This window comes from Natrix helvetica, assembly GCF_964273705.1.
Source record: "Natrix helvetica genome assembly, chromosome: 5".
Lineage (NCBI taxonomy): Eukaryota > Metazoa > Chordata > Lepidosauria > Squamata > Natricidae > Natrix > Natrix helvetica.
The window spans coordinates 5,468,833-5,496,666 of record NC_138551.1 but is presented as its reverse complement, the minus strand read 5'-3'; the positions used below and the strand labels follow the sequence as shown (position 1 = coordinate 5,496,666).

Sequence of the window (27,834 nt, the reverse complement as noted above, 5' to 3'; positions counted from 1 at the left end):
CTCCCACATCATTGTTCATGGCCCGTCTTCAAAACTCTGGAAGTTTTTAAAGGAGAGAAGGCACAACCTGATTAACAGTAACAGAGTTGGAAGGGACCTTGGAGGTCATCTAGTCCAAGACCCTGCTTAACGCAGGAGACCTATACTAAGGATTCAAACTGCAGATCTGTGGCCTTTCCTGATCATCAACCTCAGCGTCTTAGCCAGTGAGCCACCTTGCCAGGCCTGAGATGGTACAGGTAATCCTCAACTAACGACAAAAACTGAGCCCAAAATTGATGCTGCCGAGACATCAAAACCCCGTTTTACGACTTTTCTCAACACATTTGTTAAGTGAATCATCGCAGTCGTTACCTTAGTATAACTCGGTTGTAAAGTGAATCTGGTTTCCCCATTGGCTTTGTCAGAAGATTGCAAAAAAGTGATCACAGGGCAGTGAAAACCGTCATAAACGTGAGTCCGTTGTCAAGCATCTCAATGTAAATCACATGACCATGGAGAAGCTGCAACGGACGTAAGTGTGAAAAAGGGACCTGCCACTTCCCCCCCCCCCCAGTGCTGTAACTTTGAATGGTCACTAAGCAAATTGTTGTAAGTCAAGGACTACGTGTACAAGGGTCTCCTGCCTGACTTAGAAGAAGGCGTTGGACTAGAAGACCTCCAAAGTCCCTTCCTAAAGATGGAGCTCTTGCCTCACAATCAGGAGGTTGTGAGTTCGATCCCAGGTAGAGGCAGGTGTAGAGTCCCCCTGCTTGCTTGGGCAGGGGGTTGGACTAGATGACCTCCAAGGTCCCTTCCAACTGTTAAACCGGTTGGTTTCCAACTCCTTCTGGCAAACCGGTCGATCCCTGCTGAAAGAAAAGTCTCCTTCCCACCCTGCTCACCTTCTGCGGGACCACTCGATCCCTCCCGGGAGATCCAAGGAGGGGATCGATCCCGAGCGCCGGGCCGTCCCAAAGCTGAACTCCGCCGCCGGGACCAATAAAGCCCCGGGCTCGGCCCAAGCTCGAGGCTCCCTGTCCAACGGCCGGCCAAGGCAGGGCTCGCGTCCAAAGGCCGCTCTCGGGCGCCGCCCAGCGCCGCCTCCTCCTCCTCCTCCTCCGGCAGCCGCACGCAGCGCGCCCCGCTCGGGGCAGAGGCCGGCTGGGCCTCGCCTCTTCCTGGCGCCGGCGAGCGGCTTCCCGGGCGGCCTGGGTGAGTCGTCGTCGGCCGCCGCCGCCGCCGGGCCTCCCGCGCCCGCCCATGGATTTCACCTAGGCCCCATGGCGGCCCCCGAGACGCTCCCGGACGTGGCCTCGGCCTCCAGCGCCGCGCTCTTCCGCCTCCGCCACCTCCGCCTCGGGCTGGACCTGCGGCCTGAGGCCCGCGCCCTGGCCGGCTGCCTGGTGCTGGAGCTGTGCGCCCGGCCCGAAGAGGCGGCCGGGGAAGGCCGCCGGCCTCGCGTCCTGGTCTTGGACACGCACCCGGCCATGCGGGTGGCCTCGGTGGCTTTTCGGACCTGCCCGGCCGGCGAGGCCCGCTGCGGCTTCGTCTTCTCCAGCGCCGGCGGGAGCGGCGCTGAAGGCGAGCCGGGCCGTGGGGCCCTTCCTCCTCCTCCTCCGCCGCCCGTCCGCCCGTCTTCGGCCCCCGCGGGCCACCCGCACCCGCACTGCCCGCTCAGCACCGCCAGCGCCCTTTCGGCCTTGGGGCAGGCGCCGCCCGAAGGGGACCGGCCGGGCCTCCTGGTGGCTTCCCCGGAGCCTTTGCGGGACGCCCCGGCCGAGGTGGCCCCTCCGCCGTGGGGCGAGCCTCCGCCGGCCGGGCTTTGGCCCTGCGCCCCGCTGGAGAGCGCCGAGGCTCCCGCGCCGCCGCTGCCCGCCTTCCCCCGCTGGTCGCCCCCCTGCCCGCTCTTCTTCCGCCTGGAGCCCTTCACCGACTACGGCTCGGCGCTCAGCATCTCCCTGCCGGCCTCGCTGGAGCCGCAGCGGCCCTTCCAGATCATCGTCCGCTACACCACCGTGGATGCCCCCGCGGTAAGTGGGGAGGCCCCCGGGTGGGAGGCTGCTTCCAGCCGACTGTGGTGAGTCGGGCCGAGCGGGGCCTTGTCGAGGACGAGACGCTCAGGGGGTCCCCAAGAGCCCTTGAAAGGCTCCCCGAAGGCAGGTGGATCCATGCTTTAGAAAAGGGGTTTTTAAAGGGGTTTTCATGATTTTTATTTTATTTTATTTTATTTGATTTGATTTAGTTTACTTATTTTCTTTGATTTAGTTTATTCATTTTCTTTGATTTAGTTTACTTATTTTCTTTGATTTAGTTTATTTTCTTTTATTTAGTTTACTTATTTTTTATTTAGTTTACTTATTTTCTTTTATTTAGTTTACTTATTTTCTTTTATTTAGTTTACTTATTTTCTTTGATTTCGTTTACTTGTTTTCTTTGATTTAGTTTACTTATTTTCTTTGATTTAGTTTATTTTCTTTGATTTAGATCCCCCTTCAGGATCTTTTTGTGCGGGTCAAAGAAGGGCAGAAATTCCGACTTGGGGTCTGCGGGGTTTTGGGCAAAAGCTGGAGGGAAGCGCTGTTGGTGGCAAAGAGCCGGAGGGTCTCGTTCCAGCGGGACTGCATCATGGCCTGGAACTGGCTGACCATCTCAGCCCGCTGAGCCTCCAGGCGCCGGTACCTGGCCTTGCACTCCCGCAGGTCTTTCCTCTGCTTGGAAAGCCTATGCTTCTAGTCCTCAATGAGGTGCTTCTGCTGAGCCTCCTTCTCGGTCAGATCCGATTTGAACTGAGCTGTTTTGCCAACTCTTTCTCCTGGGGGCTGCTCAGCTCCAGCAACCGCTTCCTGTTGGAGCCCTAAGGAGCCCGGGCGGACAGGCGAGGAGTGGCGAGTAGAGGCTGGCAAGGCGCCCCTTGATGTGAGTGACATTGAGTTGGCCACGCCTACCCAGTCACATGACCACCATGCCACACCCACCCAGCCGTCATTAGGCAGATCACATTAGTTTAAATCGCGGGATTTAAAATTACGAATGTAGTGGTCCTTGAAATCCGAAAGGTTGGTGACCCCTGGTTAAGAAGTCACATGTTTGATCAATCATTGATGAGACATATACTTCCCAAATAGTGACACTTTTGATCTTCTACAAAAATACTTCCTAAAATTGGTCTCTCTACGGCAGGGGTGTCAAACTCAAGGCCCTCGGATTGGTTTGATTTGGCCTGCGGGGCTGGCCTAGAAATAGCAAAGGACTGGCCCCCGCGGTGCCTCTGTTAGCCAAAACGGGGTGCGGGGTGTGTGTGTCCTCCTAGCCCGTTTTGGGCCTGGAGGGCCTTCTGCAGCACTCTAGCAGCCAAAATGGGACGCGGGTCAGGAAAGGAGAAAGGCAAAGAGGAAAGACAAAAAAAAAGAAGAAAAGACGGGAAGAGTGCAAGGAAGAAAAAATAAGGAAAGAGGGGAAGGAAGAAGAATTTAGAATGTAGGGCAGGGGTGTCCAAACTTGGCAACTTTAAGACTTGTGGACTTCAACTCCCAGAATTCCCCAGCCAGCTCTGGCTGGGGAATTCTGGGAGTTGAAGTCCACAAGTCTTAAAGTTGCCAAGTTTGGACACCCCTGATGTAGGGGGAAGGAAAAAGAAGAAAAAGGGAAGGAAGGAGATTATATAATGAGAATGTGGGAGGGTCTCAGGGAAGTCCTGCCTTAGCACTTGGCGACCACAGGTACCCCCTCACCCCGACACAATCCTGTGTCACCCCCACTATGGCCACGCCCACGATGGCCCCATCCCCATCCCTCGAAGGTGGAACGCAACCCTGACACGGCCCTCAGAAATCGAGTTGGACACCCCTGCTCTAGGGTATCTAAAGTTTGGAAAATAGACGACATACTATCTTAACGGTGGGTTTCAAGAGGAACGCTAAAATTACAGACTTAACGGCTTCAGGTATAAATTGGTGGAAGCATTTATAAATATAAAAGTTATCAAAAAAAAAACCACACAAAAAAGGACCAATTTAGCAGAAGAAGGATTAATATTGATTCTGCAAAGCTGCAAGCCTCCCTTGGTAATCTTTAAAAAAACAAAAAAACTTCTCAAGAGTTGTTCCAAAGTGGTCGGGATGACTTAGCAAAATTGACTTGGATTAGCAAAACGTTCTTGATGAATCTTCTCACCCTCAGCAAACAAGGGAGGAAAAGGTAAATACTTCCTTTGTATGAAGGTCAGAAAACAGGCAATAGGAGAAAAAGAAAAATTTGGCCCACAGTCCCCGGGGTCGTCAGAATGGAAGACTGGGCTGAGCGCAGCAAGGGGAGTCCTCGATTTGCGACCGCAATGGAGCTCAACATTTCTATTGCTAAGCGAGACATTGAGTTTTGCCCCCTTTTGTGACCTTTCTTATCACATTTGTTACCTGAATCACTGCAGTTTCATTTAGTAACACAGTTATTAGAAAGTTGCCCAAGGGCATCCCATGACCCTGGGACTGCAAGCCGTCATAAGTGTGAGCCAGTTGCCAAGTGTCTGAATTTTGATCACATGACCCCGGGGGACGCCGCAATAGTCGTAAGTGTGAAAAACGATCATGTCGCTTTTTCAGTAATTTCGAACGGTCACTAAACGAATGGTTGTAAGTCGAGGACTGTCCATACTTCAGCAGGGAGAAATGTTTTGCATTTAGAGTAGTTTACCGTATTTTTCGGAGTATAAGACGTACCTTTTTCCACCCTAAAAGAGCATGGAAATGTTGGTGCGTCTTATACACTGAATACAGCCATTTTTGGCCTCCCAAAGTCCCGCCCCGCATCCCATTTTTATTAAAAATGGGCCATTTTTGTTAAAAACGGGCCATTTTTTGCAAAAACAGGGTGTTTTTGCCTTCCCCCACCCCCCAGAAGCACTCTGCAGGCTTCAACAGGGCTGAGGGAAGGGAAAAATGCCCCCATTGTGGTGAAGAACTGGTATTTTTGCCAGTATTTTTCCCCTACTGAAGCCTGCAGAGTACTTCTGAGGGGTGGGGGAAGGCAAAATTTTTTTTTTTCCTGACTTACCTCTTTGAAATCTTGGTGTGTCTTATACACCGGTGCGTCTTATAGTCTGAAAAATACGGTAATTCTGTTTTGTCAGCAATGTCTGGATTTCTCAATTTCTCATTTATTTTCAGATAGTTTCATGGATAGATATAAATAGTCTTGTTTCTTCAGATAAAAATTCTTTTGGTATTGGCTGAGCACCTGATTCTTGGAACAACAAATGGAACAACTGACGAAAGTTATTAGACTAGACTAGACTAGAGTAGAGTAGAATAGAATAGAATAGAATAGAATAATTTATTGGCCAAGTGTGATTGGACCCACACAGAATTTATCTTTGGTGCAGATGCTCTCAGTGTACAAAAATAAAAATAAAATGCATTCATCAAGAATCCTAAGATGCAACACTTAGTGATAGTCATGGGTTACTAATAAGCAATCAAATCATACTAGGAAACAAATAAACAATATAAATTGAAAGATACAAGCAACATGGTTATAGTCATGAGTGGGAAGAGATAGGTAGTAGGAAGGAAGAGAAGAATAGAAATGCAAAAGAAAACAATATCCCATGTTTCATTGACGTATAGGTGTCCCTGAAAATCGAGGCAGTACATAATTTGAATTAATAACACCAATAATAATTTAATAAACAAGCGTGCTCAGATTCAGACACTTTTTACACAGGGGAATGGATGGCTTGTGAGATGGTTATTTTCCATTTGGGATGGACTGTTATTTGGCATTCACTATCATGTCCTCCTCTATTAGGTGATGGCATTTTATCCATCCTGCCTGAAGTAGTTTATATAGGTGCATTAAAAAACAGAAGTTCACGGAATGACATGCCACCATTTTAAAATATGCCAGGCTTGGCCAGACTTTCTACTCTCTCTGTCTAGGAGATCAAAGAGGCTGGCCAGAGGCAGCATATTTTAAGGTGGCGGCATATTGTTCCATGCAATTCTATTTTTAATGCAACTATATCCGTGTTTCTCTATGTTGTCAGCTTTCAGATGGGTGGACTTCAATTCCCAGAATTCCCCAGCCAGCTACTGGTCTGTATTATTTACTTATGGGGAACTCATCAAATTTTTACTTATTACTTATGGGGAACTCATCAAATTTGCAGATGACACCAAGCTGGCAGGAATAGCCAACACTCCAGAAGATAGGCTTAAGATACAGAAGGATCTTGACAAACTTGAACATTGGGCACTATCTAATAAAATGAAATTCAATGGTGAAAAGAGTAAGGTTCTACATTTAGGCAAGAAAAATGGAATGCACAGGTACAGTATAGGTGGTACCTTGCTCAACAGTAGTAACTGTGAAAGGGATCTTGGAGTCCTAGTGGACAACCATTTAAACAGGAGCCAGCCGTGTGCAGCAGCTGCCAAAAAAGCCAACACAGTTCTAGGCTGCATCAACACAGGGAGAGAATCAAGATCACATGAAGGGTTAATACCATTTTATAATGCCTTGGTAAGGCCACACTTGGAATCCTGCATTCAGTTCTAGTCTCCACGATGTAGAAAAGATGTGGAGACTCTAGAAAGAGTGCAGAGAAGAGCAACAAAGAGGATTAAGGGACTGGAGGCTAAAACATACGAAAAACGGTTGCAGGAACTGGGTATGTTTAGCTTAAGAGAAAGAAGGACTAGGGGAGACATGATAGCAGTCTTCCAATATCTCAGGGGTTGCCACAAAGAAGAGGGAGTCAAGCTATTCTCCAAGGCACCTGAGGGTAGAACAAGAAGCAATGGGTGGAAACTAATCAAGGAGAGAAGCAACTTAGAACTGAGGAGAAACTTCCTGACAGTGAGAACAATGAATCAGTGGAACAGAAGTTGCCTCCAGAAGTTGTGAATGCCCCAACACTGGAAGTCTTTAAGAAGATGTTGGATAGCCATTTGTCTGAAACGGTATAGGGTTTCCTGCCTAGGCAGGGGGTTGGACTAGAAGACCTCCAAGGTCCCTTCCAACTCTGCTATTGTATTATTGTATTATTGTACTTCAGGCAGGACTGATACTTCTACAATACAAAGGATATATTTGGAGGTTAGTTTTAGAGAGGGTCTTTAAACAGGCAGGGAGGTGCGCTTGCACCCCATGGCTGTTTGATCTAGTTATAAAAATAATAATAGCAATAGGACTTAAACTTACCACTTCACGGTGCTTTACAGCCCTCTCTAAGCAGTTTACGGAGTCAGTCTCTTGCCCCCAACAGTCTGGGTCCTCATTTTATCCACCTCGGAAGGACGGAAGGCTGAGTCAACCTTGAGCCTGGTGAGATTTGAACTGCCAAATTGCAGGCAGTCAGCAGAGGTAGCCTGCAATACCGCACTCTAACCACTGCGCCACCACGGCTCATTTAAGGTTGCCTTCCCCAAATTGTTACACCCCACACTCCCCCAGGCCCGATGGACGAAAATTCCCATTGTTCCCACCCAGCCAGCCCTTTTTGAGCTAAAATCCCGTCATCTTCAGTAAACAGCACTGCTGGCTGAGATTATATTTGAGGATGCAGCAGTTCATTTAGGGCAGGCGTGTCCAAACTTGGGAACTTTTAAGACTTGTGGACTTCAACTCCCAGAATTCCCCAGCCAGCATGGCTGGCTGGGGAATTCTAGGAGTTGAAGTCCACAAGTCTTAAAAGTTCCCAAGTTTGGACACCCCTGATTTGGGGACTCTTCGAAGTTACAACAGCAATGAAAAAAAAGTGGCTTATGACCGCTTTTCACACTTAACAACAGTTGTAGAAGTTCCCACGGTCACGTGATCCAAATTCAGACCCTGCTCAACTGGCTCCAATTTATGACGGTTGCAGTGTACCGTGCTCGTGCGGTCTCCTTTTGCGACCGTCCGACGCGCAAACTCAATGGGAAAGCCTGCTTCACTGAACAGCCATATCCACTCACTTCCCGAATGGAATGATTCGCTGAACAACGGCGGCAAGAAAGGGGGCAAAACTCAAGCGCCTCACTTAGCAACGGAAAGTTGGGGCTCCGTGGCGGGCCGTCAGTGGAAGATTTATCTGTTTGATCTATTGGTGGTTGTTTTTTCCTCATTCTATTCCTTCTGCCAGATCTGGTGGCTGGATCCTGAGCTCACCTACGGCAACTCCAAGCCGTTTGTTTTCACCCAAGGCCATTCGGTGTGCAACCGGTCCTTCTTCCCTTGCTTTGACACGCCGGCTGTGAAATGCACTTACTCCGCGGTTGTCAAGGTAAGACGTTCTCCAGTGTGCTGAGAGAGAATCCGCTGGAAAAATCAGCTGGCCGGCGGGAGGCATGCGCTCACGCGCACTGGAGCTGAGCTGGGGCAACAGCTCGCGAGCTTGCAGAGAGGGCTCCACATGCCACCGGTGGCACACATGCCATAGGTTCGCTGTCATGGGTATAGAGCAGTGATGGCTAACCTTTTTTGGTTCCCATGCCAAAAGCGGGGGGAGATCAGAGGGGGCTCGTGCACGGGCATGCCACACCCATAATGCTATGCAGGCAACAACCCACCCCCAGTTTTGGCGTGGTTTTTTCGCCCTCCCCAGGTGTAAGAGGCTTTCTAGGAGCGAAAACAGCCCTCTCCTGGCTTCCCTGGAGGCCCTCCGGAGGGCGAAAAACGGACCTACAGAGAACCCGGAAGTTCGGGAATGGTGACTTCCGGTTTGTCCATAGGGCTGATTTTCGACTTCAGGAGCCTTCAGAAGGCTTTCCGTTTCCCCCTGTCAGGGGAAGATTTCACCCTGAACAAAATGAGGTCTAAGACCGCGGCTGATTCCAACAGCATATTCTTTAAGATGCGAAGAAAAAAATAAACACTCTGTAGAAACATATTCTAATTAATAAACAAACTTTAATACAAAAATAATAAATGGAAATAAAACAGAAACTAACTAATTGTTACATTTTGATAAAAGAAAGTTCTGTCTCCCAGTTTTCCTGGCAGCCGGACAAAAGATCAGAAGTAGCTCTCTCTCTGGAATGTGTGAAGAACAGGCGCAGTACATCACTGTCAGATAAGAACATTTTATGACCTGCGCAATAACTCTTTCTCTGTTTAACTATTTAGTGTCAGTTCAGTCAGTTCAGGCTAGCAAACATTTTAACGCAGTGACACCCCCCCTCCGGAGCCTTCAGGGAAGCCTCCTAAAGGCTCTGGAGGGCGAAAACCGGCCCTATGAGCAAACCAGAAGTCCGTTCTTGAACTTCCGTTTTCCCCTTAGGGCCGGTTTTTCGCGCTCTGGAGGGCAAAAAACAGCCTCAGAAGAAGGCTCTGTGTGCCAGTTGTGGCACGCGTACCATAAGTGCACTATCACGGGTATACAGCATTGGTGAAATTCAGTATTGTTTACTAATGGGTCTGTGGGCGTGGCTTGGTGGGCGTGGCAGGGGTAAGGGTACTGCAAAACCTCCATTCCCACTCCACTCTGGGGCCAGCCAGAGGTGGCATTTACCTGTTCTCCGAAGTACTCCAAATTTCCACTAAGAATTCTGCAGGATCTGCTAGATTTCCCCCCAGGTATAGAGTCTCCAGCTTGAGCCATGGGGTGAACGTAGAAGACCTCCAAGATCCCTTTCAACTCTATTCTTCTGTTTTTCTTTTTTTTTTTTGAACAGGCCCCTGCAGGTATGCAGGTGTTAATGAGCGCCACCCAAAGTACCTATGAGGAAGAAGAGGGCGTATACCAGTTCTACATGGAGTACCCCATCCCTGCTTACCTGGTGGCTCTGGTGGCCGGGGATCTTGTTGCCGCAGAGGTTGGTCCTAGGTAAGGCACTCTTCTCTGATTTAGCAGGGTTGATGGAAGACGGGGATATTGCTAGGCCAGCGATGGCGAACCTTTTTTGGCTCGCGTGCCACAAGGGGGGGGGGAGCGCAGGGAGGTCGTGTGCGGGCGTGCTGCACCCATAATGCAACGCGCGATCTCCCCAGTGCGCATGCCGCACAACGCGCGACCCCCCCCATTTATACATGCTTTTTTCACGCTCCCCTGGCTCCAGAGGCTTTATAGGAGCCTGGGGAGGGCGAAAAGAGCCTCCCCCGCCCCCCCAGAGGCCCTCCGGAGGCTTCAGGGACCGTCCGGAGGCTTCCCTGAAGCCTTCAGAACGCTTAAAACCACCCTCCGAGCAAACCGGAATTGACTTCTGGTTTGCTTGGAGGGTCGTTTTAAGCGTTCTGAAGGCTTCAGGGACCGTTCAGAGGCTTCCCTGACGCCTTCAGAGTGCTCAAGACCTCCGGTCTGCCTGTAGGGCTCGTTTTTTGCTCTGTGGAGGCTCCAGGGAAGCTCATGAAGCCTCCGGAGGGCCTTCGGGGGTGGGGGTGGGGGGGCTCTTTTCGCCCTCCCCAGGCTCCTATAAAGCCTCTGGAGCCTGGGGAGGGCGAAAAATGGCTTTTAAAAAGGTGAACTCAGCTGGCCATGCGCGCTGGCCAGCTGACAAGGCAGCGCCTCGCGTGCCCTGACAAATGGCTCCGCATGCCACCTGTGGCACACGTGCCATAGGTTCGCCATCACTGTGCTAGGCTGTAATCTTCACCACTGTGGTTGCTGAAGAGGCTGGGAATTGTAGTTCAGCAACTTGTGGAAAGCCGTACAGGGCAGGGGTCCCCAAACGTTTGGACCTCAAGGACCACTAAAATCATAATTAATTAAAATCCGCAGGATTTTAAATTCATAATTTAAAATCCCGTGAATCAGCAAAATGATCTGCCTAATGACAGCTGGGTGGGTGTGGCCAGCGTGGGTCATGTGACTGGGTAGGTGTGGCCAACTCAATGTCATTCACATGGAGGGGCTCCTTCCAGCCTCTACTCGCCACTCCCTGCCTGCCCACCCGGGCTCCTTAGGGCCCCAACAGGAAGCAGTTGCTGGAGCTGAGCAGCCCCCAGGAGAAAGAGTTGGCAAAACAGCTCAGTTCAAATGGGATCTGACCGAAAAGGAGGCTCAGTGGAAGCACCTCACTGAGGACTAGGAGCATGGGCTTTCCAAGCAGAGGGAAGACCTGCAGGTGTGCAAGGCCAGGTGTCAGCGCCTGGAGGCTCAGTGGGCTGAGATGGTCAGCCAGTTCCGGGCCATGATGCAGTCCCACTGGAACGAGGCCCTCCGGCTCTTCGCCACCAGCTGCTCTTCCCTCCAGCCTTTGCCCAAATCCCCCCACCAGGAGGCTGAAGCAGACCCCAAGTGGGAATTTCTGCCCCCCTCCGACCCCCACAAAATGACCCAGAAGGGGGAGACTCTCTGCAGCCACACAAGCGTTCATTGCACGTATCCGTCCCAGGGGCCGTAGTTTGGGGACCCCTGATTTAGTGCAATATAAAAAATGCAAATATTTTTTCTCCGGACCACCGAAATTTTCTTGCGGCCCACCAGTGGCCCAAGGACCACCAGTTGGTGACCGCCAGTATAGGGAGGCCTTGAGTTACAAGTGCAATTCAGACCAGGATTGCCATCACTAAACAATGCGATTGTAAAGTACAGGTAGTCCTCAACTTACGACCACAATTGAGCCCAAAATTGATGTTTGCAAGTGAGACAGTTTGTTTGCCACATTTGTTGAGTGAATCTCTGCAGTTGTTCAGTTAGTAACACGGTCGTTAAATGAATCTGGCTTCCCCATTGACTTTGCTTGTCAGAAGGTGGGATCACATGACCCAGGGACAGTGCAGCTGTTGTCATAAATGTGAGTCAGTTGTCCAGCATCTGAATGTAAATCACAAGACCGTGGGGATGCGACAACGGTCATAAGTGTAAAAAGTGGTCATAAGTCCCTTTTCTCAGTGCCGTCACATCTTCAAACGGTCACTAGGCAAAGTGTTGTAAGTCGAGGACTACCTGTATTGGAATCAGGAACTTTCTTTAAAGTGCGCAATTAGGTGTTAGTTTTGCACTTCCACAGCAAAAAATGCCAAATTCTTGCTATATTCTAACCGAGGCTTCCCAAGAGCCTGAAGCAAACTCCTTGTCCCGACAAAAACCCCTTTTATTAATTGACTGTGAATTCTGCTCATTCACATATAGCAAAGTCTTTCAAGGGAGGATTTACAGTCACAGACCTTATCTGGCTTGGAGAGCTGCCAGGTTGATATCTGCAAAACTTGGCAAGGAGCCTCGGAGAGTCACAAACCAATTAAGCGAACCGATTGTCTCCTGCAAACTCCACTCCTCTTTCGCTCCTCTTTTATTCCCTCTGGGAGGGGCCATTCATCATCCACCTGTGGCCTTACTCCCAAGTCAACCGCTGTTCTTTAGCTCTTCCCTTTGTCTGGCAACTCTGCGCATGCGCACACTGGGAACAGGTTCCAGCTGTTCGTCTGCCCCACTGATCTCTGACTCTGAAGGCAGCTGATAACTGTCAGACGGGCCTGGCCCCCTCTCTGCCTCCGACACAGAGCCCTCATCAGAGCCTCCCCCAGACTCCAGGACTGGCCCACGTTCCTCCCCAACGTCCTCATTGTCCGAATCTGCTGCCAGCTCTGCTGGCGGGCCACAACATGCTAGGCCCCAGTTTACTCTGTTGTTTTTCTGCTTTCTTTGCAAACAGGAGCAAAGTCTGGGCCGAGCCATGCCTATTGTCAACAGCCATCGGCAAACTCTCAGGTCGGGTGGAGCACTGGCTCAGCGCTGCAGAGAGCCTCTACGGCCCATACATCTGGGGCCGGTAAGCTCATTATAGCATGCATAGGTCTCGGCTGGGGGGGGGGGGGGGGGGGGAAAGGAACGAAATGCATGTTGAGGGGCGGCAATTCTGCGCCTTCTTTTTTTCCTGTTTTGGAAGAAACGTCCCGGGTTCACTTCCATGTGGGAAGAAAGACCCCGGAAACATGGAGGGATGATTGGAAAGATGGTTTTAATGGTGGACAGGACCACTTGGTTTCTTTATCGGCAAAACATAAATTCAACACACACAAAAACTGTATAACTAATTTAACAACTGCAATGTTCCTTTAACAAGTGAGGCAAAAAAAGATCGTAAAATTGAGCAAAACTCAACTTAAGTAGTTGCAAGATGAGGGCTCCTTGTAAATTCTGGGGGATTTTATTTATGCATATCGACATTTTTATGGCTGTCTGTCTGTCTGTCTGTTTGCTTTGAGAATTATGGCTTCCAAGATTTGCCAGTTGATCTGGGTTCTCCCTCCTCTGGTCTCCAGGTACGACATCGTTTTCCTCCCTCCCTCGTTTCCCATCGTCGCCATGGAGAACCCGTGTTTGACCTTCGTCATCTCATCCATCTTGGAGAGCGATGAGTTTCTCATCATCGACATCATCCACGAAGTGGCCCACAGCTGGTTCGGCAATGCCGTCACCAACGCCACCTGGGAAGAGATGTGGTTGAGCGAAGGGCTGGCCACTTATGCTCAGCGCCGAATTACGACGGAGACTTACGGTAAGTTCCGTCTTACTCCGCCTGCGTATTGCGCCTTTAAATTGCAGGAGTTGCTGAGGCCAGCTTGGATCTGTTTAGAACAGGGGTGTCAAACTCAATTTCATTGAGGGCCGCAGGAGGGCTGTGGTTCACCTCGGAGGGCCGAGTGGGTGTGGCCAACTGGGTGGCCATGGCCAACTTGACGAAACTCCCCAAACTGCTGGCAATGTCAGGGTTCCAAATAGCATCCAAAATTAAATCAGAGTCCAAGGCAAAGTATTCCTCAAAGTTCCATTTGATGAAGAGAGCCATGTTGGCACATCTGGGAAAATCCGAATCTGAAAGCTTCCCGGTTTTCCCCACTCAGTTGAAAGTTCAAGATCTTGCCCCCCACACCCACAAGTCCATCCCATAGTCCAATCTCCCACTGCCATGCTGGCAGCTTCCACTCATCCGCATCCGGTCAGGTGCAAAGACAAAGGATGACCTTGGCTTTCTAGAAAGAATGTTGTTATGACTACATATCATCTAACTCCGTACAATCCCCCCCTCCCATTTTCCCACAATAGAAAATGCCTAGTAGAATAATAGAAAGTATGGCAGGCCAAAGATCCAAAGATGGCTGCAGAGCTGACAGGCATGTTTCTTCTTCGCATTGGGTAGACCAGGCCGAAGCCAGACTGGCCAGCCCCTTACATTGGCCGCAGGCCGGATCCGACCACATTGCGGTCTGGGTGTGGCCTACGGGCCTTGTGTTAGACACCCCTGCCTTATACTGTCTCCAACTTCCCTTCACTGTCAATGGAGTATCAGCATCGTTTTTATATCACGGCAGCCAAAATCCGAACTGCCACATTATGTGTAAAAATTTCAACTCTCAGATTAAAATCCATGTGTTTTGGGCTACGCATGTGGACAGGTGCTGCTTTTACGTGCTTGGAGACAGCCTTCCGCCTTGAAGCCCTTCACCGGCAAATGAAGCTCCTTGGGGAGGACAATCCTGTCAGCAAACTTCAGGTTAAACTTGAACCAGGTAAGAAAGAGGGCTGGGTCTTCTCTTTTATCAAATCAAGCCAACGGATTTGCCTTCCCTGCGTAGATTGCTCAAGGAATTACCAAAATGAAAGTTGCAGAAGGTCAAGGCAGCAAACAAAGGCTTGGTTCAACATAGCTTGGGAGGAGAGTGTTGTAGCTGGCCAGCAGCCAGTGGAGCTGGTGGCAGACTCGAGACAGTGAGGAGGTTGGGGAGGAAGATGGGCCAGTCCTGGAGTCTGGGGAAGGCTCTGATGAGAGCTCTGTGTCGGAGGCAGAAAGGGGGCCAGGGCCGTCCGACAGCCTTCGGAGTCAGACATCAGTGGGGCAGACGAACAGCTGGAGCCTGTTCCCAATCTGTCAGGAGAAGGGAACTGCCAAGGAACAAGGGTTGACTCGGGAGTAAAGGCACAGGTGGACAGTGAATGGCCCCTCCCATAGAGAATAAAGATGTAGGAAAGGGGAGTGGAGTTTGCAGGAGACAATTAATTCGCTTAATTAGTGTGAAGAATTGTTTGTGACACTCAGAGACTCCTTGCCAAGTATTTTCTTGTACAGCGTTGTGTTTGGAAGCCTGGCAGCTCTCCAAGCCTGATAAGGTCTGTGGTTGCAAATTCAGCCTTGAAAGACTGTTTGCTGGGACTTTGCTGGATGTGAATGAGAGGAATTCACATGATAAAAAGGGATTTTATCGGGACAAGGAGTCTGCTTCGTGGTTTTGTGAAGCCTAGGTCAGAACAGATAGTGTGGTGCAGTGGCCCAGCTCTCGCCTCAGGATCAGGAGGCTGTGAGTTTGATCCTATATAGCAGGTCTCTCTCTGGGCACAATGAGTAATTATCTGCTGCGAACTCTGCATTGGCAACAGGAAGAGCATTGAGCCAGTAAACACTGAGTCCATTCAGTTGCCCCAACTCCACCCTGGTGTAAGGGATTACAAGGTCATTAAAAGACAAAATAATGGTAATAATCATAGCTGGTGGGAAATTGGCTGGCTTCATAAAACCCTCTAAAGGAGGGGTCCCCAGCCTCTTGGCCATGTCCCAGTACCCTTCCGTGGCCATGCAAACAACTTAAAACATGAAGAACAGTTGCAGGAACTGGGGATGTCTAGTTTAATGGAAAGAAGGACTAGGAGAGACATGATAGCAGTCTTCCAATATCTCAGGGGTTGCCACAAAGAAGAGGGAGTCAAACTATTCTCCAAGGCACCTGAGGGCAGAACAAGAAGCAATGGATGGAAATTAATCAAGGAGAGAAGCAACTTAGAACTGAGGAGGAATTTCCTGACAGTGAGAACAATTAAACAGTGGAACAGAAATTGCCTCCAGAAGTTCTGAATGCCCCAACACTGGAAGTCTTTAAGAAGATGTTGGATAGCCACTTGTCTGGAACGGTATAGGGTTTCCTGCCTAGGCAGGGGGTTGGACTAGAAGACCTCCAAGGTCCCTTCCAAGTCTGCTATTGTTCTGTATTGCATTATTGTAACTTGCAACTTCAAATTGGGTGAGTGACAACTAGAGGCATGCATGCCCAGCTGCTGGCACAAATGGAGTTGTGCACTCAGAACCATCCGCTCTCCCCCCCCTCCCCCCCCGCCAGTCATCGCTGGTCCGCAATGCTGGAAAAGTCAGGGACCACCAAAATAAGCCCAGATTTTTTGAACCCGATTTGTCAGTTCTTTGATCCTCAGCATTGCGTTTGTAGAACAACACGCGCGGTGATGGTGCTAAAAAGTCCATTCCAAAGAAAGTTACAATACGAAGAATCATCCCCCACCCCCAAAGGTTTACAGGTGGTCCTCCACTTACGACAATTCATTTAGGGACCATCTGAAGTTACAACAGCACTGAAAAAAGTGACTTACGACCGTTTTTCACACTGAACGACCGTTGCAGCATCCCCATGGCGACGTGGTCAAAATCCAGACGCTTGCCAATAGACTCGTATTTGTGACCGTCGCAGGGTCCCGGGGTCCCGGGGTCCCCTTTTGCAACCTTCCGACAAGGAAAGTTCAATGAGGAAGCCAGATTCATTTTACAATCATGTTACTAACAACTATAGAGGGACGCCGGGGCTCAGTGGCTAAGACGCTGAGCTTGTCGATCAGAAAGGTCGGCAGTTCGGCGGTTCGAATCCCTAGTGCTGCGTAATGGAGTGAGCTCCCGTGACTTGTCCCAGCTTCTGCCAACCTAGCCGTTTGAAAGCATGTAAAAAATGCCAGTAGAAAAATAGGGACCACCTTTGGTGGGAAGGGAACAGCGTTCCGTGCTCCTTCGGGAGTTGAGTCATGCCGGCCACATGACCCCGGAGACGTCTTCGGACAGCGCTGGCTCTTCGGCTTTGAAACGGAGATGAGCACCGCCCCCTAGAGTCGGGAACGACTAGCACATATGTGTAAGGCAGGGGTGTCCAAACTTGGGAACTTTAAGCATGGCTGGCTGGGGAATTCTGGGAGTTGAAGTCCACAAGTCTTAAAGTTCCCAAGTTTGGACACCCCTGGTGTAAGGGGAACCTTTACCTTTACCTCACTGACAGCTATAGTGATTCACTTAACAACTGTGGCAAGGAAGGTCACAAGAAGGGGCAAAACTCACTTTAACAGCTGTCTTCCTTAGCAGTGGATGTTTTGGGCTCCATTGTGGTCATAAGTCGAGGAGTGCCTGTTTTGCCATTTATTTTTCTATCACTCTTATCCTCTCTTCCTTTTTCCCCCCCCAGGTGTGAATCCCAGCAACCTGATGAACCTCTTCACCTATGAGAAAGGGTTCTGCTTTGTTTACTATCTGTCTCAGCTGTGCGGAGACCCAACACATTTCGATGCCTTTCTCCGAGTTAGTAATCTGGTTTGGGGCGGGAGGGGAGGTATGCGCATGGATACTTATTGCCCCTTCGACTTTGCCAGTCAGTATCAGTTCAAATCAGGCATTTTCAGCTGAATCCTTCAAAAAAACACGACTCAAACAAAGTTTAAATGCAATGGAGGCAGGTTTACTCTACCTTTGTCCTCTGTACTCCCTCTCAGTCTCCCCCACTCACAGCCAGCAGCTCATCCCACCAGCCTCTGGGAAGTTAATATCCCAGCCTCTGAGAACTTAAAAACTTAAAGTATGCATTATTGGTTTTATTTCAGAATTTAGTCTCGGGCTCCTAAATAACTGGGCTGTCATAAAGGATTGGAGCCCGCTGTAATTTAAAGAAAAACATTGTACTGGATGAATGACCTCTAGAGATTTTCCATCAGTGGGGATCTTTGTGTCAGAGCATTGGAAATACAGCACGGCTGGTCCTGATTTATTTAAACCTTGGTTATTTTCTGCTCTTCCCTTAGGAGAAGCTCCTTCAATTGTGATATTTTACTTTGTTCTCTAGTGTATGTGTCTTCATCTCTGTTGCTTTTCCACTCCGTTTCCCTTAATTTTGTAACCTGGGTTTATGCTGCCTCTCTTTCAGACTTATATCGAGAAGTACAAGTTCACAAGCGTTGTAGCCCAAGATCTGTTGGATTCCTTCTTGGCATTTTTTCCAGACCTGAAAGAACAATGCATCGATTGCAAAATAGGTAGGGAAGAGGACCTTGGCAAAATGTATTACACACAAACACACACAGACACAAAATCTTAGGAGTATTGCCCAGATGGAGGAGACAAACTACAGATAGCCCTCGGCTTACGAGTACAATTGAGCCCAAAATTTCTGTTGTTAAGTGAGACAGTGGTTAAGTGCATTTTTGCCCCATTGGACGACTTTTCTTGCCACCCTTGGGAAGTAAATCATTGACGTTGTTAAGTGAGAAACACGGTTGTTAACTGAATCTGGCTTCCCCCTTGCCAGAAGGTCGCAGAAGGTGATCCCATGACCCTGGGACACTGCAACCGTCATAAAGAGGAACCAGTGGCTAAGCATCTGAATGCTGGTCTCAGGTGGGTACGCTATGGTTGTGAATTGCACCTGGCTTCCCCATTGAGGTTGCTTGCGAGAAGCTCGCAATAGGCGATCACATGACCTTGAGACACAGTGACGTCATACGTCATGGATCCTTAAAGTAGGGCCCACCATAGCCATGAATCTGGCCCACGCTGGACCCTGAGGCTGCCCTGCCCGCCCTTCGCTCGAGCACAGGTCTTGCCTTCAGGACCCTTGCAGGCTGGAACTGAAAGGTAAGGCCAACAATTTCGGCCTGCAGAATGCTTCTGGAGGTGAGGGGTGTGTGCGTGTGAAAAACTGGATGGGTGGAAACGGCCCATTTTTGGCAAAAAAAATGAGCCCTTTTGGCCTGCAGAATGCTTCTGGTGTGTGTGTGTGTGTGTGTGAGAAAATGGGGCACACAGATGCCCCAGGAGGCCAAAGAACTGGTGAAAGCGGCCCATTTATCACCTTCCCCGCCTCCAGAAGATGGATGGATGGATGGATGGATGGATGGATGGATGGATGGATGGATGGATGGATGGTAGGTAGGGAGAGAGAGAGAGAGAGAGAGAGAGATAAATAGATAGATGATAGGTAGGTAGGTAGATAGATAAATGATATAGATGGATGGATGGATGGATGGATGGATGGATGGATGGATGGATGGATAGATAGATAGATAGATAGATAGATAGATAGATAGATAGATAGATAGATGATAGATAGATAGATAGATAGATGATAGATAGATGATAGATAGATAGATAGATAGATAGATGATAGATGATAGATTGATAGATTGATAGATAGATAGATAGATAGATTGATAGATAGATAGATAGATGATAGATAGATGATAGATAGATAGATAGATAGATGATAGATGATAGATTGATAGATAGATTGATAGATAGATAGATAGATGATAGATAGATGATAGATAGATAGATAGATAGATAGATAGATGATAGATTGATAGATAGATAGATAGATAGATAGATAGATGATAGATAGATAGATAGATAGATGATAGATAGATAGATAGATAGATAGATAGATAGATAGATAGATGATAGATTGATAGATAGATAGATGATAGATGATAGATTGATAGATAGATAGATAGATAGATAGATGATAGATTGATAGATTGATAGATAGATAGATGATAGATGATAGATTGATAGATAGATAGATTAGATAGATAGATAGATGATAGATAGATAGATAGATAGATAGATAGATAGATGATAGATTGATAGATAGATAGATAGATGATAGATGATAGATTGATAGATTGATAGATAGATGATAGATTGATAGATAGATAGATAGATAGATAGATAGATAGATAGATAGATAGATGATAGATAGATAGATAGATAGATAGATAGATAGATGATAGATGATAGATTGATAGATAGATAGATAGATAGATTGATAGATAGATAGATAGATGATAGATAGATGATAGATAGATAGATAGATAGATAGATAGATGATAGATTGATAGATAGATAGATGATAGATAGATGATAGATAGATAGATAGATAGATAGATGATAGATTGATAGATAGATAGATAGATAGATGATAGATTGATAGATTGATAGATAGACAGATAGACAGAGAAAGACAGAGGGGAGAGAGAGAGAGAGAGACGGAGAGGGATGGAAAGAAAGAAAGAAAGAAAGAAAGAGAAAGGGAAGGAGGAAGGGAGGGATATTTCTCAAGCTCTTTGGGGCTGAGAAGAATTGCTACAAAACTGAGTTTCCTGAAGTGGACCACTAGACGCTTAAACAACTGAAAAAACAATCTAGTAATAAGAAAAAGCATCCAAAAGAGCGACATGCAAACAGAAGGAAATAAAACACCCACTCAGGAACTAACCAAATTAAAGTTTAATTTGTGCGCATTGTTCAATGGACTGTTAAATTGGCCACGCCCACCCAGCCACATGACCACCTAGCCATGCACACCCAGCCTGTCCAGCCCCCCCCCCCACTCCCCAACAGTCTGAGGGACCGTGAAAAAGTTTGAGGACCCCTGCCATAAGTAGCAGCCAGCTGCCAAGCATTTGAATTCTGATCACATGATCACGGGTATGCCTTTCCAAGTTGATCCTTGTTGGCGAATCTGTTGCAGGGCTAGAGTTTGACCGCTGGCTCAATGCCACAGGGCCTCCTTTGGTCGAACCAGACTTATCTCAGGGATCCAGCTTGACCCAGCCGGTGGAGACGCTGTTCGATCTCTGGACCACGGAGCCTCTGGACGCAGGAGCTGCTGCGAACAGCGTCAACATCGCCGAGTGGCAAACATTCCAAACGGTGCTTTTCCTGGATCGGTTACTGGATGGGTCGCCCTTGCCGCACGGTGAGTTTGGCTACCTACGGTAGTAGGGTAATGAAACGTCTGCAAGAAAACAACCAAGCTCAGAGAACTACCAAGGTCCCTACAGTTTTGACTCTTGAGCTACATAAACTCTCTTTTTATAATTTTCAATTCAATTTAATTCAATTTATTTGATTTGTTAGCCGCTCCCTCTCCACAAGGGACTCGGGGCGGCGTACAATAAATAAAGCACATATATATATATTACACTGAGGAGGTAACAACCATTACAGTACATAAAATAATAGTAATGAAATTAGAAATTAAAATACCCCAGTTTAAAATTACTGATTTAAAAAAGACTGTCAGGAGGAATAAGATGGAACTATATTTGAGCCAGGCCAGATTATTGATAATTATAAGTCTGATGAGCATTCTGCTCACTTGCTCCCGCTGGGTCAGGGTTCCAAGCAACACCCCCAATGAAAGAAGACCCCCAGGACTGAGTTTCCTCCAAGTTCCATTTTATTCGAGATGTCATAGTGGCACATCTAAGGCTGGCTCAGTGGCTACGACACTGAGCTTGCGGATCAGAAAGGTCGGCAGTTCGAGTCCCTAGCACCGCGTAATGGAGTGAGTTCCCGTTCCTTGTCCCAGCTTCTGCCAACCTAGCAGTTCGAAAGCAGGTAAAAAAATGCAAGTAGAAAAATAGGAACCACCTTTGGTGGGAAGGGAACAGCATTCCGTGCGCCTTCGGTGTTTAGTCGTGTGGGTATCTACACATGATCAAATTGCTGACGTCTTCGGACAGCGCTGGCTGTTCAGCTTTAAAATGGAGATGAGCGCCATCCCTTAGAGTCGGGAACGACTGTCACGTATGTGCGAGGGGAACCTTTCCCTAGCTTTACCTCTACCTATTGGCACATCTGGGAAAGCCCGAATCTGAAAGTTTCCAGGTTTTCCCCACCCAAACGAAAGTCCAAGTCCCTGCCCAGCACCCACGTGTCCATCACATCATCCAATCGGGCACCTTCCAAAACTGGAGATGCCTCCCAGTCACACCATCGCAGCTGCAGGGCAAGGTGTCCTTGACTCTCTGAGAAAGGAATGTCATTTAGACTGTACATCTCCCATACTCCATATAATACCCCCTCCCATTTTCCCACAGCATTGAATGTGGCGGGCCGCAAGGCCCAAAGTAAAAGATGGCTTCCAGGTCTGACGCACTGCTCTGGTTATTGGTTGTTTCTAGCTGTCCGGTGAGGTCAGTTGAGTAAGCACTGTCGCCTTACGGGACTCAGAAAGTGTTCTTTCTCTGGTGCCTGTCCTCTGGAATGAGATCCATATTGTTTCCACCTTAACGGTTTTCCAGAAATGATTAATCAACATACACATTTGCACACACACACACACACACACGGAGCTGTTGGGTGGCCCCTAAATTGAATCAAAAGCAAACGAGAGAAATGTCGTCTTTCCGCAGAGGTGATAACAAAGTTGTCCGAATGCTACTCGGCTCAGCTGGAAAACATGAATGCCGAGATTCGTATCCGCTGGCTGCAGATCATCGTCCGCAACGATTACTATCCTGATGTTCACAAAGTCCGTCGCTTCTTGGAAAACCAGGTATCGGTTGCTGGGTTGAAAAGCTTGGCGCTGCTCGGGGTGTGAAGATTTGAGGGGGGGGGGAACCAGGTTGATGCACAAAAGGCATGGGAAGCTCTGATGCTTGGACGTGGGAACAGAGGAAAATTGCTCAGCTGGGGTCCAAACGGAGCCAGAGAGGCTGACAAGAACCAGCTTTATATAAATAAATAGAAAAATATCATATGGAGGGAGGGAGGGGGAGAGGGAGAGAGAGAGAGAGAGCTCACAGAAGAAAAAGATCTTACCTCTTGTTGCATTGCTGGAATGGGGATACCCCATCTCCTGCCAGCCAGCTGGTCTTTGGGTCTCTGCTGCGCATGTCGCACATGCGTGCGCATGTCCGCACATTTGCACATGCACACACCTTTCATTTTGGGCACGTGCGCTCGCCGTTTGGGCACTCAGTGTCTTAAAAGGTTCGCCATCTCGTATAGGGTCTCCTGCTTGAGCAGGGGGTTGGACTAGAAGACCTCCAAGGTCCCTTCCAGCTCTATTCTAGTTTTACAGTAAAGAGGAGGCAAATAGGAGCATCGCCAGGTAACCACAATTGAGCCTAAAAGTCTGTGGAGATTCTCAGTCATCCCATTCATGGTTGTCCCAAAGGTGTGTTCTTTTTTTTCTTTTTCTTTTTTTCAAGAGGCAACTGGACTTTTTGGTTTTGCTTTTGAAGACGTTTCACTTTTCATCCCAGAAGCTTCTGGGAAGGGAAGGAGTGACACTCCTTGCAGACAGCTGGTCATTTGCATCCTTTTAGAGAGTCCTTGAGGCCACTTGGAGGTCTATCCATGTCCTCTGATCACCTGAGTGGTGCAAATGGGTGGGGAGCCTCCTTGGAACTATTGAAAGGACTGTATTGCACAACAGAGAAACTTCCTAACAGTGAGGACAGTTAACCAGTGGAACAGCTTGCCACCAGAAGTTGTAGGTGTTTTCATCAGTGAAGGCTTTTTAAGAAGAGACTGGGCAGCCACTTGTCTGAAATGGTATAGATTCTCCTGCTTGAGCAGGGGGCTGGACTAGAAGACCTCCAAGGTCCCTTCCAGCTCTGTTCTGATTGATTTTTACAGTAAATAAGATAGGCAAACAGGAGCCTCCTCGGGTAAATCATCACAGCACGAGCATCATGAGGTAAATTACAGATAGCACACACAGGAAAAAGGCGGGAAACTAGGAAACTCCCCCTTCAATCTCACAGCAGCCAATCACAGCTCAGATTCCCTCATGCAGTGGCCAGCTCTCTTAACCAATTAGCTATAACCGTGTGTTCTTACTCACGGTCCAATCCTTCACTGCTCCAGCTATTAAATTTTAAATATCTCAAAAAGGGTTTATTTGGTACTTGTTGGCGAGGTGGTGGAATAGAAGGACCATGAGCCAACACATGGAGTCCTCGACTTATGATCACCACTGAGCCCAAAATTTCTGTTGCTAAGCCCTTAACGGTTGCTAAGATAATTCTGCCCCACTTTATGACCTTTCTTGCCTTAGTGGTTAAGTGAGTCACTGCAGTTGTTAAATTAGTAACATGGCTGTTAAGTGAATCTGGCTTCCCCATTGACTGTCCTTGTCAGAAGATTGCAAAAGATGATCTCACGACCCTGGGACACGGCGGCTGTTATAAATAGGAACCACTTGCCAAGCACCTGAATTTTGATCACATGACCACGGGGATGTTGCAACGGCCGTGTGAAAAACAGCTATGTCACTTTTTTCAGTGCTGTTCTAACTGAACAGTCACTAAATGAACTGTTGTAAGTTGAGGACTACCTGTATCTCTGTATTCAACTCTATATTGTCAACAGTGTGCCATAGTTCTACTTGGCTGCGCTGTGGCTGATGGGGAGAGCCATCAGCCTAATTTCCCCATGCCACCCCAGATCAGGGGTCTCCAACATTGGCAACTTTAAGATGTGTGGACTACTCCCAGAATTCCCTGGCTAGGGAATTCTGGGAGTTGAAGTCTGCCTCGAGCAATTTCAACCAAACCTGGTACACAGATTACTTCCCTCTGGAAACAAATATTATGGGGGGTGAGACACCCCTAAAACCCCTCAGGGTGTGCGTTCTGTTAAAATACAGCCTGTTATGCCTTAAAATGGCTTCTACCGTACTGCCTGAAAATGGTTTCTACTGGACAGCGCTGTGGAGTTGCCATGACAACGGCTTCACAGAACTCCACAAGGGGGCTGCCTCTGGTAAAGGGGAAAATCCAAAATTAGAAATTGTGGCAACGTTCATGGAAGGAGGGTTGGGATAAATAAATACCTGGGCAGCACCAGACTATCAGCTACTACTGAAATAAATATGCTTTCCTCCTTATCCTGGGGGGATGGGCCACTAGGTGTCATCAGAGAGCTTTCTTTCAGAATGCTTAGTAGACATCACAGCTAATCATCAACTTACAACCACAGTTGATGAAAAGTTCATGGAGATTCTCAGTCATCCATGGTTGTTCCAAAGATGCTTTTTTTTTCTTTTTTCAAGAGGAAACTGGACTTTCCGGTTTTTCTTGGAAGACGTTTCGCTTCTCATCCAAGAAGCTTCTTCAGTTCTGACTGGATGGTGGGGAGTGGACGAATACAGTACAATAGCAGAGTTGGAAGGGACCTTGGAGGTCTTCTAGTCCAACCCCCTGCCTAGGCAGGAAACCCTATACCGTTTCAGACAAATGGCTATCCAACAACTTCTTAAAGACTTCCAGTGTTGGGGCATTCACAACTTCTGGAGGCAAGATGTTCTACTGATTGTTTTGTCAGGAAATTTCTCAGTTCTAAGTTGCTTCTTTCCTTGACTGAAGATGTTGGGGAGGAACATGGGCCAGTCCTGGAGTCTGGGGAAGGCTCGGACGAGGGCTCTGTGTCGGAGGCAGAGAGGGGACCAGGGCTGTCTGACATGTCACTGTTTATTTGGTTTGCCAGCTGTGCTTACATTCTGAGTTATATGGTAGAATGAATTGACTCTTATCACTAAGCTTCACTGCGCATGTTGCACATTCCACATTCTTTCTTTCACTTTACTTTCTGTTGTCCGTCTGCCAAAATGTAATTATTAGCTTAGTAAGTTTTGTTTTTACTTTCTTTACAATAAAATATGTTTCTTAGAATATGTCTCGGGTTTATTTTGCTTATTTAAGAAGTATACTTCAAAGAAATGCCATGATTCATACCTCGTTAATTACAGGGCTCAATTTACCCCTGACACGACAGTTATCAGTTGCTTTCGGAGTCAGAGATCAGTGGGGCGGAAGAACAGCTAGAGCCTGTTCCCAGTGCGCACATGCGCAGAGTTGCCAGACGAAGGGAACAGCTAAGGAACAAGGGGGGACTTGGGAGGAAAGCCACAGGTGGACAGTGAATGGCCCCTCCCATAGGGAATAAAGAGGAGCGAAAGGGGAGTGGAGTTTGCAGGAGGCAATTAGTTTGCTTAATTATTGTGAGGATTTGTGACTGTCAGAGACTCCTTGCCAAGTATTTTCTAGTAACGTGGTGTTTGAAAGATATCGGCCTGGCAGCTCTCCAAGCCTGCTAAGGTCTGTGGTTGTAAATTCACCCTTGAAAGACTGTCTGCCATGTGAATGAGAGGAATTCACATTAGCTTAATAAAGAAAAGGGGTTTTGTCGGGACAAGGCGCCTGCTTCGTGACTTTATGAAGCCTAGCTCAGAGCAGGGAGAGGCAGCAGGAATTTTAGGAAAATTTTTATCCTTTGACTACTTAACCTGTAGCTGGTCCCAGTTTTCTTTACTACGACGATCCAATTCCACCCGAGTCTCTTGGGCTGACCCTGGCCTCCTTCTGCTTGCATTACAGATGTCCCGCATGTACACGATTCCATTATACGAGGACCTCTGCACCGGCACCCTCAAGTCCTTCGCCCTGGAAGTTTTTTTACAGACCCAAGCCCAGCTCCACCCGAACCTCCGGAAAACCATCCATCAGATCCTGACCCAGGGCTTGAACCCACCACTTCTTGCCACGGACACGGCCGCTGTGGTGGCGGCGGCAGTGGATCCTCCGGGCACCGAGCTTGAGGGCAGAGCAGCCACGCACGGTGCCGTTTCTCTCAGGGACGTCAATGTGTCTGCTTAGCTCAATGCTGGACCTTGGAAGCTGGAAGAGGCCAGCCAAAAACGCCAAGTTAGGACTGCCCTCTCTTGCCCTTCGTGCCACTGCTGGGGTGGGGTGTGTGTGTGTGTGGGGTGTTGGGGGTTGGATTTTTTGTTTAAACTTCCTCCCCACGTGTGTACATCGAGAGTCCTACGTGCCTTCAGGTGCCTGACCCCCTAGGCACAGCGAGATATCAGGGATGTATTTTTTTTTCTTTCCTAACTCTATAAGCAGCGACTGGGAGCAAGCGGCGGGTTGGGCTGGTTGCATCATGAATGTGGAACATCGGATTGCATTTTTTTTTCTTTTTGCGCATCTGGCAAACCAAGCGCAATTTCCAGCACTCGCTCTCCAAAGCCTGGCCTTGAAGGAGGCAGAATCCTCCCTGGTCCCAGGGCTGGAAGGGAAGGGGGAAAAAAACTGATTAGGATCATGGTAAATGTTGACGTCGGGATCTATCCCGTTGTACGCTGCGCTCGTGACCCTCCTCCCCCAGAACCCTAAAGAATGAAACGTTTCTTCCAAGCGGTGTCTGCCGATTTCAGGACATGGGTTGGAAAATGGGTCAGGGATGAAAAGAGATTTGGGTGTGGGGTGCGCAGCAGGCTTTATAGAGATGGGGAGGGGCGGGGTGGGGAGAAGCCAACCCTTGCAGGGGTGTATGTGGTGGGAACGTGGGTGTTTAACACTGCTTTGCTGTCCTCGGAGACCAGCCCGCCCAACGGTTAACGATGTAGGCACACACTTGGCCAGCAGCGACGGACGGGAAGGGCCTTGCGAGATTGTGCCACGGTTACGTCAGTGGCCAGTCCCCAAATGCAACAGCGCAATGTCGTTATTTCCTTTCCACCACAGGTAAAAATAGGAGTGTTAAATCTTTGCAAAAAAAACAACCAGCCATGCAAAAGCCTCTCCTGAGGCTGCCGTAAACCTACTGACTTTGTCTTCTCATCTTTGTGGTGCTGTGGTCTTTGGATGATGCCGCTGGTGGTTTCCAACCCCTTTGTTCATTTTTCCCCCTCCCCGCGCACACAAGCTCACGCAACCCCTTTTCACGTGTTTTTAACCAAAGCAACTCTGGGATTTTCTTTCTGTGCGCGCCCCCCCTTGTTCAAGAGTAATATTTATTCTCTGTCCCAGTAAAGATGGACAGATCACCCCCCCTAGATAACACTCCAGCGTCCAGCTCTGGCAGAGAGGATGCTTGTCTACTGGCTCCCACTTGGTGAAAACTGGTTCCAGGTCCACCAAGGTGCTTCAGTTGTCTGTTTCCCCCAGAAATATCTTTTCACTTGGGGCGATTTGGGGCTTCAGACCAAAGGGAGGACAAGCAATAATGAAGTCGGACTCCACAGTTGCTTGAGTTGGGTTGGGATCATTTGGCGTAGCGGTTCTGGAATTCCTCCCCGTGAGTGAAACAGCTGACACACGGC

General features: G+C 48.5%; 1 protein-coding gene across 1 annotated transcript; it reads left to right on the top strand.

Annotated features, from left to right (window-relative positions):
• The first annotated feature begins 1,111 nt into the window (after nucleotides 1-1,111).
• On the top strand, nucleotides 1,112-27,294 carry RNPEPL1 (arginyl aminopeptidase like 1). Its single transcript, XM_081956045.1, has 11 exons — nucleotides 1,112-2,012; nucleotides 8,102-8,242; nucleotides 9,633-9,784; nucleotides 12,555-12,671; nucleotides 13,165-13,400; nucleotides 14,299-14,412; nucleotides 17,131-17,243; nucleotides 17,863-17,971; nucleotides 20,464-20,691; nucleotides 22,133-22,275; nucleotides 26,105-27,294. The coding sequence occupies exons 1-11, from the start codon at nucleotides 1,263-1,265 to the stop codon at nucleotides 26,381-26,383; spliced, it is 2,382 nt and encodes a 793-aa protein (XP_081812171.1). The 5' UTR covers nucleotides 1,112-1,262; the 3' UTR covers nucleotides 26,384-27,294.
• The last annotated feature ends 540 nt before the right edge of the window (nucleotides 27,295-27,834 follow it).

Coding starts and splice junctions, on each gene's coding strand:
- RNPEPL1 (XM_081956045.1), top strand. CDS start 1,263: ATGGCGGCCCCCGAGACGCTCCCGGACGTGGCCTCGGCCTCCAGCGCC. Junction 12,672..13,164: donor GGCCCATACATCTGGGGCCG/GTAAGCTCATTA, acceptor TCTGGTCTCCAG/GTACGACATCGTTTTCCTCC. Junction 13,401..14,298: donor AATTACGACGGAGACTTACG/GTAAGTTCCGTC, acceptor GCATGTGGACAG/GTGCTGCTTTTACGTGCTTG.